At 39.6% G+C, this 13347-nt stretch overlaps 1 protein-coding gene across 1 annotated transcript in view; it reads right to left on the bottom strand.

Moving 5' to 3' along the window:
- Positions 1–13347, bottom strand: part of DLGAP2 (DLG associated protein 2) — a 690779-nt gene that overhangs the window by 43405 nt on the left and 634027 nt on the right. Inside the window, exon 9 of the mRNA XM_073336187.1 lies at positions 10806–11025. Coding sequence (XP_073192288.1) covers positions 10806–11025 — 220 coding nt within the window. The remainder of the gene's footprint in view (positions 1–10805; positions 11026–13347) is intronic.

Below are 13347 nucleotides of genomic sequence, written 5' to 3'. Positions count from 1 at the left end.
GTGTAATCAAGCCCCTAGTTTGGCCCACTAGCATGCCCTCCTGCCTATTGCCAGGGAGTTTCTCTTGTCTCTCTCTCTCTGTCTCTTTAAAAAGAATCATTCTTGCTGCTTTCCAGAGATGGGCAGATGGGAAACCGTTAATATAGTCACAGTGACCTTTGTGTGCTGGTACTTCCTCGGGGAGTACTCTGCTTTCCCTGCACTTCAGTTCTACCAGAACTTTTATCTGTTTTTATCACAGACTAGAGTGAAATCTAGCTAAATATTTAAAGTTAAATAGCTTCTTACATAGTTTGGTTGTTGGGCCATTGTGTTGTAATAGTTCCTATTCATTTTCCCGGCTGGGTCACTCAAAGGTAGATTGGTTGTCAGAGATCAGATTTAACTGATCACAAAATACAATGTTTAGAAATCAAGGATAGGAGTACACATCTGTCACACATCTAATATATAATTAAGAATTGGCCACATATTACCACATTCTGGCACAATCCTTAAGATTAAAAAGCTGCAATTAACCATGTGCTCAGGTTTTTTGATGGAGCAGTTTAGTTACAAAGAATTCTATCATGCCTTTGAGGCACCGGCCTTACGTGGGGGGCAGTACATACATGCTTCATCTCAGGGTATATCTATACGGCCATCAGAGGTGCAGATGCACCGTGTACAGATGTACCCAAGCTAGCTTTCATCTAGATAACACAAGTACCAATAGCAGTGAAGCTGCGGCAGGACAGACTTCAGTGTGGGCTAGCTGCCCAAGGAAGTACCCAACACGCTGGGCAGGTTTGTACAGCTCATGCTGAAGCCCGGGCTGCTGCAGTTTCAATGTTACTGGTACTTGTGCTAGCTAGAGTTAAGATAGTTTGGTTGTGCTGCAATCATACCCCCTCACCCCCCTGACTGCAGTATAGACATACCCTCAGTGGCAGCTCATCTGGAGCACTCTGGCATGCAGCAGAGCAAAGCAACTGCACTGTGTGTTACTCTCTGCAGTCAACCAACTTTGCTGGTCCAGGGCAAGGGTTGCTGGTTGTGATTGGTTTCTGCAGGAAGAGAGGAGATCGCTCCACGATCTCTTTCCCCATGCACAGCCACACAGCAAATCGTAATAATCTGGTCCAAAGTCTTGTCTGAAGACCTGCTGTATAGAAATGTTAATGGATGGGACCAAATCCTATATATTTCTGTAGTTTTGAATTTGCTTGTAAAGTATTAAACATTGGGCCAGATCCTCAGCTGGCATAAATCAGTGTAGCTCCAATGAAGTCACCAACATGGAAGTCAATGGAGCTAGGCCAATTTGCACCAGGAGAGGATCTGGCACATTATCATTATCACTGTGTGCAGTACAGATGGGCTAGGTTAGTGTCTATTGTGTTTGTATTTAAAAAAATATAGGACTATTTTCTGAAACACCAGGTCACTGCTGCTGGACAAGTCTTATACCAATGATACTTTTAATGCAGCATGTGATGTATCATCTGTTCTTGACATCTCAGCACTGAATCGAATCCATGAAGCCATTTGAGACAATACAAAAGATTTATTGTTCATGCGATACGCAAGATGAATTACAAGCCATTGGGTGTGGTGCAGAAATGACTAGTTACAATTCTGTGGCTTACTTGATGATCACAACAGACCCTTCTAGCTGTAAACTCGATGAATCTATGTGACATCGTACAGGAAACCAACAAAACAAATAAACTGGGAAATGTGACCACTAAATTTTGAAAATGTTGAAGTCTAAAGAGTAGCATTTTAACACACAGCAATCTCCTAATTAGAACTTGAAGGAGAACAATATAAAAGGAATTACAATATTCAAGTCATTCAGTGTGTAAATCATTGCCTCCATATTGGAAGAATCTAGCTCTGAAGGCAGCTCATTCTACATAGACGGTAAAATCTATTTTGACAGTGTAATTAATGTTAATCTCAGAACAGAAATGTAAGTCAAGCAAGACATCAAGGTCACACACTGTAAGCGTGTACTAAAGTTAAAAGAGAGATGTGGGCAACACCAACGTTGTGGAATCGTTGATGGACTAGTTACGAAGGGTTCTATTTTAGATCAGTTAATTAGCAAGAAATTATAGTCTAACCAGAATTTAGCATCCTGTAGACAGCAAAGTAGTGTTGACAGCTGTTTCACCGTTCTAGACAATTTCTTTGTTCTTCTAAAATATTTAAATTGCACTACAAAACATGATCTTAGATTTTCAGCAGCAGGAAGGAGGTGGGAAAAATGTGAATTTAATAATGCGGCATTTAAAAATATATTACAAGCATTGAAAGTATGTTCTTCACTTATCAAAGGGCAGCAGAGAGGAAAAGGAACTACTGGGTAATCCTGCTCCTATTAAAGTCAATGGGAGTTTTGCCATTGGCTTTAAGTGAAGTAGGATCAGTCCCCATATTAGTATAATTCAGTGTTTCTCAACCCCCTCCCTGGCCCAAGGAGGGTCATGAAGTATGATCAGGGGAGTCACAGGCTATTGAATATATTATTACAATCTACAGCCAAGAAAATCTTGTCCCCCAGCCCGCCTTCCCACACACCTTTTTCCTTCAACGTCAAGTATTTCTGCCAATCTCTAAACACACACATACACACACAGACACCCAGGGTTATCATTATGATTGTTGATACGTTTTTACTCTTACTTTTATAGGTGGTTGTGAAAATGTTTGACTTTCATTAAGGAGTCACCAACCTGAAAAAGCTGAGAAATACTGGTATAATCAATTAACCTTAAAAGAAGTATCATGCAATGAAATGGTACAAGATGGTGCAAGATGACAGTTCTCCTAGATTAATGATAATTATAAATTACTAAACCAACTTGAATAATAAAAATAATACAACAATTCATTTTATATGGTGCCTTTCATTTTAAAGGGCTCTACAAACAGCTAACCCACACAATACCCAAGTGAGATGGATAATCATATCCTGTGTGTACAGATGGGGAAACCCACTTACCCAAGGATACAGGAGTCACTATCAGAGCCAAAAATAGAGTGGCTTCCAGTCCTGTGTTCAGACCAAACATCTGACTCTTTTGTGCACAGCATGACTGATACATTTCCCTATATTCAGTATCTCCATAGCCTTGAAGAGGAAGTATAACTCATCTTTATGGTTCAGATGGCAAGAAGAATGCTTGCTGGTTTAGTAACAGGCACTGTGCTGAACTGCAGCTCACCAGCTAAATGAAATATCAGGCATCAGGGGAGTCCTGAAGCATGGTTGTTGGAACATAACCTCACAAGTCTCATTTTCATTAACAGGACTTCTGTGACTAAATACCTACAGATCACACTCAAAACTTCCCCATTTGGATCTAGTTATTAGAGATAGTTTTATAATGACAGAACTGAAAATAATTTTCGGCAAGAGAAAGGAAATCTGAAAGTCCGAGGATATTTTATTATTGACTGGTGGAGTGAACTATAACTCGGGCCCTACCAAATTCACGGTTCATTTTGGTCAATTTCATAGTCATAGGATTTTAAAAATAGTAAATTTCATTATTTCAGCTATTTAAATCTGAAATTTCATGATGTTGTAATAGTAGGGTCCTAACCCCCCAAACAGTAGTGGGGGGGGGGGGTTATTGTAGGTGGGGTTGTGGTATTGCTACCCTGACTTCTGCGCTGCTGCCTGCAGAGCTGGGCCCTCAATCTGCAGCCACCATGCTCCGGCCGCCCAGCTCTGAAGGTAGCAGCACAGAAATAAGGGTGGCCTGGTATGGTATTGCCACTCTTCTGCGCTGCTGCTGGCGGAGAGCAGCCTTCAGAGCTGGGCACCTGGCTAACAGCCGCTGCTCTCTGGCTGCCCAGCTCTGAAGGCAGCAGCGCAGAAGTAAGGCTGGCAATACTGCGACCCCCCTAAAATAGCCTGGCGACCCCCCCCCACAACTCCTTTTTGGGTGAGGACCCCCAATTTGAGAAACGCTGGTCTCCTTGTGAAATCTATATAGTATAGGGTAAAAGGACACAAAAGGCCAGATTTCATTGTGGGAGACCAGATTTCATGGTCCATGATGTATTTTTCATGGCCATGAATTTGGTAGAGCCCTAGCTATAACTGAAACTATCTCGTGCTATGTGACCAACTGGATTTGGAATTACAGTTCAATCGTTTAATAAATATGGAATTCTATTTATTTTTCACAACCCTTTACTAGTCTGAGTGCAACTGGTTGAGATAGGTTCATTTAACTAAACAAATTCCCCATTATTCACCAGTGGCTATTTGCTAATCCATAGATTCTCCCAGCTACCAGCTGACAGAAAAGGGTCAAATACTGGTTCAAATTATGGTGAATGATTCCAAGGAACAGGTACCTTACAAGTTCCAGAACTGGTTATTGGTCACTTTACCACCCTCTAGAGCAAGAGTTTTCTGCTGTACCAATATAACCCTTCCCTCCAGTTGTTAAAACCTAAATGGGTCTGGGATTCCTTCTGAGAGACAGCCTCTCACCTTACATCCCAGTGACTCAGTGAAGATCAACTGCAGTGCACTCGTTATTCATTCCTTTGGGGTAAAATTCTCATAGTCCAGAGTTGGGTCTTTTTTTCATTTAAGAATCCCTGGCTTTGGACCTCATTCCCTTTGGTGGTGCTCCAAGACCAGTTTAATGAGCTTCAGGGCACACAGGAAGATGGTTACTATGCAGATCAGCTCTGTTTGAATGTGGTTGTGTTTTTTTTTTCCTCTTTTGGTTTTATTTTAATTGATAGTTTGGGGATTTTTTTCCTATTAAGGCATTAGGATCAAATCATCTCTCTCTCTCTCTTACACACACGCACAAATCCTCTATCCAAACCTTTAGTGGGCAGCACACACCCGGAACACTACTGAATGGCAAGGGGGAAGCAGCAGACACCCGGCTTGCCTTAGAGATGGGACTATGGATGCTAGTATCACCATTTGATGTACTTGTTCAGGTTACTTTGATCCACCTTTTATCTTGGAAATAAGAAAGTAACAGGAATAGAAACCCTCTCCTTTGCTGCTGAGGGACCTCCTCTATAGCAAGCATTTGGAGGAGACAGATAATTTAATTCTTTAGTGCTTTCTCCTGATAGGGATCATTGAAGAAGTATTAGGAAGGGAAGGTTAGGAGACTGCAGAGTGTGAATTGGATGGAATAAACTGTTGAATAACCTGGTCTGAAGTAATTCCACTCCCTGCTGCCTGAAAAAAAGAATGTAAGTGGTTGGAAATGGAGTATACTGGCCTTTTAAACTGTTGAAAAAAATCCACTGGGCTCAGCAGTGTTGCATTCTAGGTTTTTACTCTGGGAACATACCAGAGCAACAAGGAAGGCAGCTAACAAGGAAGAAGAAGTGGTCTCAGGGTTGCAGTGTGCAGTTTGGAAGAAAAATCCAGGCTGCTAACTCTGTTTAGAGCCTGAGGCCACAGTTTCAGAGTGTAGGTGGGTACAAACTCCATATTCCTGCAGTAATGAGGACACACTGAGCATTGTAGTTTCCTGGCAATGCTGAGAGTCATAGAGCAGGATTTCAGCACGGCATGCTGGGAAGCAGATTTTGTATATTAGTAGCTTTCTTCCCTCATAAGGAGAATTTGACAGACCTGCAGAGATCCAGAAATACTAAGGGTCTCTCGCTGAGTGTCATAAATATAAAGGGAAGGGTAAACCCCTTTGAAATCCCTCCTGGCCAGGGGAAAGCTCCTCTCACCTGTAAAGGGTTAAGAAGCTAAAGGTAACCTCGCTGGCACCTGACCAAAATGACCAATGAGGAGACAAGATACTTTCAAAAGCTGGGAGGAGGGAGAGAAACAAAGGGTCTGTGTGTCTGTCTTATACTGGTCTTTGTCGGGGATAGACCAGGAATGGAGTCTTAGAACTTTTAGTAAGTAATCTAGCTAGGTATGTGTTAGATTATGATTTCTTTAAATGGCTGAGAAAAGAATTGTGCTGAATAGAATAACTATTTCTGTCTGTGTATCTTTTTTGTAACTTAAGGTTTTGCCTAGAGGGGTTCTCTATGTTTTTGAATCTAATTACCCTGTAAGATATCGACCATCCTGATTTTACAGGGGGGATTTCTTTATTTCTATTTACTTCTATTTTTATTAAAAGTCTTCTTGTAAGAAAACTGAATGCTTTTTCATTGTTCTCAGATCCAAGGGTTTGGGTCTGTGGTCACCTATGCAAATTGGTGAGGCTTTTTACCAAACCTTGTCCAGGAAGTGGGGTGCAAGGTTTTGGGAAGCATTTTGGGGGGAAAGACGCATCCAAACAGCTCTTCCCCAGTAACCAGTATTAGTTTGGTGGTGGTAGCGGCCAATCCAAGGACAACGGGTGGAATATTTTGTACCTTGGGGAAGTTTTGACCTAAGCTGGTAAAGATAAGCTTAGGAGGTTTTTCATGCAGGTCCCCACATCTGTACCCTAGAGTTCAGAGTGGGGGAGGAACCTTGACACTGAGACAGGAAAGTAAGCTGTCAGTTTAAGCTATATTTTTCCTTTCAGGCCAGTGTTGCCCTGGGAAAAGTTTGGGGGTATGCATGTATGATTTTGAACTTAGCTATAAAGAAGAGTTTGTGATATGTAAACAAGAGTGGGGAAAAAGGCATCTTTGGGAATGGGAATTCTTGGTGTTTGCTTTGGACTTTGCCATATACCCTCTTAACCAAAATAAGAACGGGGCTGGGCAGTGGAATCTCAGAATATGGCATCACTACTAGCAGCAGCGACAAGGGTGAGCAGCTTCAGTGACAGTATATCTACAGTGGCAAAGAGATCACTTGTTCACTCTCCCCACTCCCCTGGGGATGGAGGTTAACCCACTTGAGCACACCCCTGGACTCAGGGACTTCATTGAGCTCAAGCAACAAACTGTGAGTGAGGTGCAACAGTGGGGAGTGGAATGTTAAAGGGACATTTGTCCACTGAACTATCACAGCACAAGATGGGAAACTGAGGCAAAGTGTTGCCCAAGATACAAGGGGGCAAGTGTTTTACTTATTGTCTGCATATTGCCGAGTCATTGTTTTCCCAGATTAATGCTGGACAACACAGCATTAATGCTCCCCTTAATAAAATTTTCTTTTGTTATACACAGACTCAATGCTTGTAAGTAGGAAAGTAATGCCTATCACAGGTGCCCAGGGGTGGTGTTTAGTTTTCCCAGATTTCTGGGTGGGGGCTTGAGCTGGTTTTGTTTAAAAATTGAATTCAGCCTTTCCTGCTATTGCCACCACTTGGCAGAAAGGTTACAACATTATCCACTTAACAAAACAATGGAACATAAGAACAGCCATACTGGGTCAGACTAAAGGTCCATCTAGCCCAGTATCCAGTCTTCCAACAGTGGCCAGTGCCTGGTGCCCCAGAGGGAATGAACAGAACAGATAATCATCAAGTGATCCATCCATTCCCAACTTCTGACCATTCTTATAGAAGATGGACAGAAAGTTCTTAACCACAGTGAATCATAATTAGTCTTGGCAAGAGTCATACAGACGAGTGGGATTTACCATTGGTCTCCAACAATGTGGACTGCTTTGGGTCATTGTCACTTATTCTCACTGGACCATAAGGATGAGTGGGGCACTGGCTTCTTCCTGATTTAGATAAGGCCAAAAGTATAGGTACTGTCCCTGAGTCTTCATGTTCACATTCATCGCCAATCTGGTGTTTCCTTTCTTGGAGTAAGATTACATCATTTTGAATTCTACCAAGTAAGTAGCCTCAGTTCACTGTTTAGGTGGTATTGCAAAAAATAACCCTGTTTTACAACCTGGCTGAGGTTAGGGGAGAGTTTTGCTTCCTCCCACAGAAGAAAAAAATCAATCTGACAAGTAAGGATGGATAGGGATTCGTCCAATGGATAGCCCAGTTTACCGGCACAAAAAGCTAACCCATAGTAATCATCAGTACTCAAGAGCATGTCCTGGGATCACGTATGTCTCTGGAAAGTGGTTTAAATATTGGAAGAGTTGACTATGGTAACCCTCTTTCCAAATGTTATGAGGACATCCTAATGCTTCTAACAGGATGAGCAAATATGTCCCACGTACTATTGAATAAAGCGGTAGCTTTCCTGCCATTCTGAATGAAACCTATGTGTCTGTCCACATTTGTAAGCATCTTTTGACAAACTAAGTTTTATAAATGTATATATAAATATACATCCAAAATAGATAGTTCCATAATTAAATTCAGAGATGAAATATTTACATTTTCTCTTACATTATTAAATCTTTTAGCTAAGTCTAATGCTACAATTTCTAGTCTGTGCTACAATTTCATTTCTTTACAACATTGATAAAAGGCAGCCACGGCTCCTATTACTAATATTTAAACTAATAATGAAATTGTGTTTCCTGTTAATTTTCTAAGAAATGGCTTTAATGAGTTTGCCAAGAAGGGCTTATAATAGCAGCAGCGGGGAAAAAATCTGACCAAAATTAATCTTCCTAAAGATTCAAAAGGGTGAATTTGCACTGAAGGTTGAAATGGAACTTTAACCTTTGTCGCTTTTATTTGAAAGAAGCCTATGGGCATGTTAAATATCGGCCAGCCTCTTACATTGTATTGTATCTAATAACTTCTTTTACAATTTTCAGATAAGTAAAGGAGGAAGTAAGGGGTTATTTGAAATGTAGCAATAATATGAAAAGAAGCATCTGTCTCTAAAGTGCTAAATGCTGAAGAGAGAAATATGAAACAGTTATTCCATGGTTTTACAGCTAATGACTTGTTTGGAAACTGGAAATTTCAATTAATATTGAACCACATAATCAGTGCTCTCCCTTGCAAATCTAATAAATATTTCTTATTTGAATATTTGTCTTAGGTCAGTAACCCCGTAAAAGTTACGAACAAACTTGTTCCGTGGCACAGGGATAATAATTTTTATTAGAGAATGTCACAAACTGAAAAATCTGAATACAGATCCAGATTCGGAACCTTCTAAAGTCTATGGGATTTGGAAACAGAGTTCTCTTTAGGGCCCCATTTCTAATTACCAGTTTTCCTATAGTCTTTTTTTTGCTATGGTGTCACTATTTCCTGACCTTGACTAATAAGAAATATTATGTATTTAGACAACAAAATCTATCTGATAAATCATTCCAGAAATAGGAAGGAAATCATGCGTGAAATGAAGGTTAGAGTTTTCAAAACCACATAATTTAACCAGCAGACTGCTAATCAATGTATAGCATTTTTCATGAGGAAAGAACAATGGGACGCAGTCATATTTATTGTCTAATCTGATGATTTTGCCAAACATATCATATTCTATTCAACTTTATGACTCCAGGAAAAAGAAAGTGCTCTCCTGAATGGGAAGGCTGTGTTTAAGCTGGAATGCAAAGTCACAGTATCTCAGGTAGATAAGTCAACCAACTTGTCTTCTAAGTTAGATCTAGAAATGTTCTAACTTCGGTGCCTAAAGTCAGGTATAAAAACCCATATTTAGGCACCCACGTTTGACTGCTTTGGTCTCAGTCCATGCAACAGTATCTTCATATTCATCATACGGTGCTATACAACAGCTGGGAAGAATGTAGTCCCATTGGTGGCTATTAAAAGTTTTATTGCTTTATATATTTTATCCCTTGATGACAGAGTTATTAAAGCTTCTAAACGTGGGATGGAAATGTGTATACATGTGGTGAGGGAAGTAACAATAACTATTTGTATTTTAGGAGTTGCTTACAATATCTCATTAAGCTGTGTTGTATAAAATGATACATTGAAGATAAAATAACACAGAATGCTCTTGGTAGTACTGTATGCTGATGATAATGAAAGACAACAATTGCTTTCTGCTCAATAGCTCCTACTGCTCTGCTGTATAGTAAATATGTCAAAAATCAATTTAAGTAGGCTTGTTTCATTTTTTGTTTGGGCTATATTTTTACTTTCTGTGAATGTGGAATCTCATTTCAGCAATATGAGGATAGGTCAGTATCACTGAGTGTGACAGGAATATATTTGGGAATGTAAAAATAGATTTGGATAACTTCACAAATGTTATAATGGATTCAGTTTAGTTTTCTAACTTATCTGTACAATATTTGCTCACCTTTCTCTATAAATGACAGTTAAAAATAATAAAATAATAAAATCAATCTCTTTGTTAAGCAACTTAAAAGAAAAAAAGTAGCTCTAAAGGTGTGAAAGAATCCTAAAAATGAGTTGAATAATAATGAATGATAATGATTACTGATGAGTAACAGTGAAGATACGTGAAATATGCCACTGTATATGATCCTTATCTGTCATACCCTTTCCAGAGTTAAGTAAGTTACACCCTGCCCTATCCCTAAGAGTTTGGACCAGATATTTAAACCCCATCTTCCCTTCTTGTACCTGCAATTTAAGGGCCTAACTGATTGTGAATGTAACTGATCTCTTTTAGATGTTTAATTTCAAGACAGGCAGGTGCAATCAGTTATTTAAATATCTAAATAACACCATTTTTTGCCTGCAATTATTTGCACTTGCAAAACTGTGCAGGTGAGCAAAGCAGGTGAAGTTAAGTCTATGCTCAAATTCAGGCCCATTATAGTCCAGGCCCACTTACAAGTTCTAATGAAAATGAAATTATTCATAACTACACATTCAAACATGCAGGCACTACAGTACAATATTAAAGGAAGGCCTGATTCTCAAGGTACTATATCAACATAAAAGACAATATCAATTATGATAATTACACAGGGAAAAACAGGCTTTCAGTCTCATGCACCATTTTCCATCCTGATTATTTTTACATGTGAAGGAGGCCAGAATAGATTTTCTTACCTGTTGTTGACCTGACAGTTGAGGTGATGTTGGAAGATCCCATAGCAGGGATACATTCATCATCTTGGGAGTAACCTGCCTGAATGGCCCTCAGGTAACTGTGGCTTCTTGTTCGGAAGCATCCAGGGAGGTCAAGGGCATCCATTGCCTGAGCTTCAACTTCACTAAACACTGATTCACACACCGACTCAAATTGCCCATTGACCTCTGCTTCACTCATCTGAATAAATAACAACAATGCATTTGATTTTTGACTTGCTTTGTTTGTGATCATCATGGCTTCAACGTCTGTCAAGTGGACACCTGTGCATTGATGAAGAACTGTTTAGCAAATAATTAAAGATTAGGAAACCCTTCTGAACACATTCACATTTTAGCACTTTACATTAGCCATATATAGTATGTTTTAGATGACCATCGTTAGTTTCCATTTGGTTTATTTATATTTAATAAATATGAAGAACACTAACAGATACATCCAACAATCCAAATCTCTATACACTGATTAGGAAATCTATCCACTATCACAACTGGAGAGAGAAGACCCATTCAATACCATTTAATTATATCTGGTCTTTTACCTGAGACATTGAATCAAACGAGTCTGAATTTTCAGACTCTTGAGTTATATTTACCCTAGCCTGCAAGCATAGTGGAGAAGTGGGCTGAATAGTACCTTCTGTGCACAACTCAACAAATTTACTGGCCACATAGCTTTGTGTGTACAGCACCCTTTAAAGGGGATGTTGCAGATTGTTCTTTTCCCCTTGCTATGCGGGAGCTCCAGGAGCTATCTATGTCACCCAGTGCCACAATTTAAGCCCAAAGTGTGCTAACTGACAGAAGAAAAGAATCACTTGCCACTTGCATTGCAACAGATGCGTCTGCAGCTGTATGCGTTGCCCTCGATTGGGATGGTGAAGTGTCTGTCTGTGATTGAGAGCTAACACCACACTCTGGACCTTTTTTATTAAAAATTGTCAACACAAATCAGTACCTGGTCCATGAGTAACTGGACATGGGCGAGGCCTTATTTTTTTCTCTAGAGACAGGATTAGGGAGGTAAATGGACCAGCAAGCTGGAAACAGAATGTCTGTATTTAGCTAGGGGCACCAAGGAAACCATTTACCATGGACAAAATAACAATGGATAAGATAAGTTGGGACCATAAAGATGAGGTAAACAGTAAGCTGTACATGGACAGTGCAGGGGGCAGGGATTGGTTTCTATAAAGTATGGTAACTAAGTCAAACCCCAAACACATGTTGGAATGTCTAGTGAATGAAATGTGATGTGTACATGTATATAAAGGAAGGGTTTTTTTGTGTGACTTTGGATGTGTGGTACACCCCATACCCACCCCTTACGGTTGAGTCGGATCAACTCACCATAGCTTTGATGCATGCCAAATAAAGGAACCAAACTGACAAGACTGGAGTGAGACTGAATTCATGGGGAACCAAGTGGAAGAGGCCACAGAGGAACCCTAACATAGCGGTGCCATGACTTGGATACGCTCGTCTAGAGCTGGTAACATATATACCCTTATACCCTTAGTATGAGGGTCGCAACCTAGCATTAAGAGAAATGGCATTGGTAGGGTTTAAGGGTTTAAATATGAGGAAGTTAGCATCATGCTGGAGAAGTGGATTAAATCTAAGGGAGGACCCTATAGAGAAAGATTAGAGGGAGACTGGATCCAGGTGAAAAAGGAACTCCAGGGAGTCGTATTCAATTTTTTTTAAAAAAGAATATTTGGCAAAGCACAGCAGAGGTCTATTGAATGTCACTGACATTTTCAAAAAATAGGATCCATTGGCAGCCATAAAAATAGCATCTAGTTTGTTTGTTTTTATATTAATGTAAAGAAAGCCCAGATCAAAGCAGCAGCTTTACAAGGATTATTTCTAGTGGCTAAAACATTACAAACAAAATGTACTACTTTGAAAAATGAATGCTAAAAGCATAAAAAGCAAATGAAAGTTGTAAGAGGAGGAAAGAAACTAAATGGAAAAGATTCCTTAAAAAGTTAAAAAAAAAATCCAAAGTAAAAAGCAGCCATTCAATTTAGAGAGTACAGTTGTGCAGGCAAAGTATACTAACTTAAGAAATAAGAGCAAAAGTCATAAAAAATAAGCTTAGACCACTGAGGAAAAGTCAGCTGAGAAATGTGTTATTCTAGGAAATAAAATAGAAGAGTTATAGTCCCAGAATTTGGCAGCTAGTAAGGTCTAGGGAAATGTCTTATTAAACAGTGAAAAACTGAAGTGACTACTTTAAAAAAAAGTACATGCAGCTAAATTTTTGCACAGATTAACACTGGAGATCTTGGAGGGGAATAAATAGTCAGGGGCAGTAAAAGTAAAAGTGTTAAAAAGGACTTTAGTGTATAAAATGTTAAAAGGGACTTTAAAGTGTTAAGAAAAAGAAAGAAAGAAAAAAGAATACTTGGTTTAATAATGAAACCCAGTTATGGCAATATAACTCAGTGCATTCATGCCTAGTGAAATTCTTAGTAATCAAATTATGCAAAGGAAGGTC

The sequence above is a fragment of the Lepidochelys kempii genome, chromosome 3 (genome assembly GCF_965140265.1).
Source record: "Lepidochelys kempii isolate rLepKem1 chromosome 3, rLepKem1.hap2, whole genome shotgun sequence".
Classification (NCBI taxonomy): Eukaryota; Metazoa; Chordata; order Testudines; family Cheloniidae; genus Lepidochelys; species Lepidochelys kempii.
Note: the sequence above shows the minus strand (reverse complement) of the source record. Positions and strands in the feature narration are given on the sequence as shown.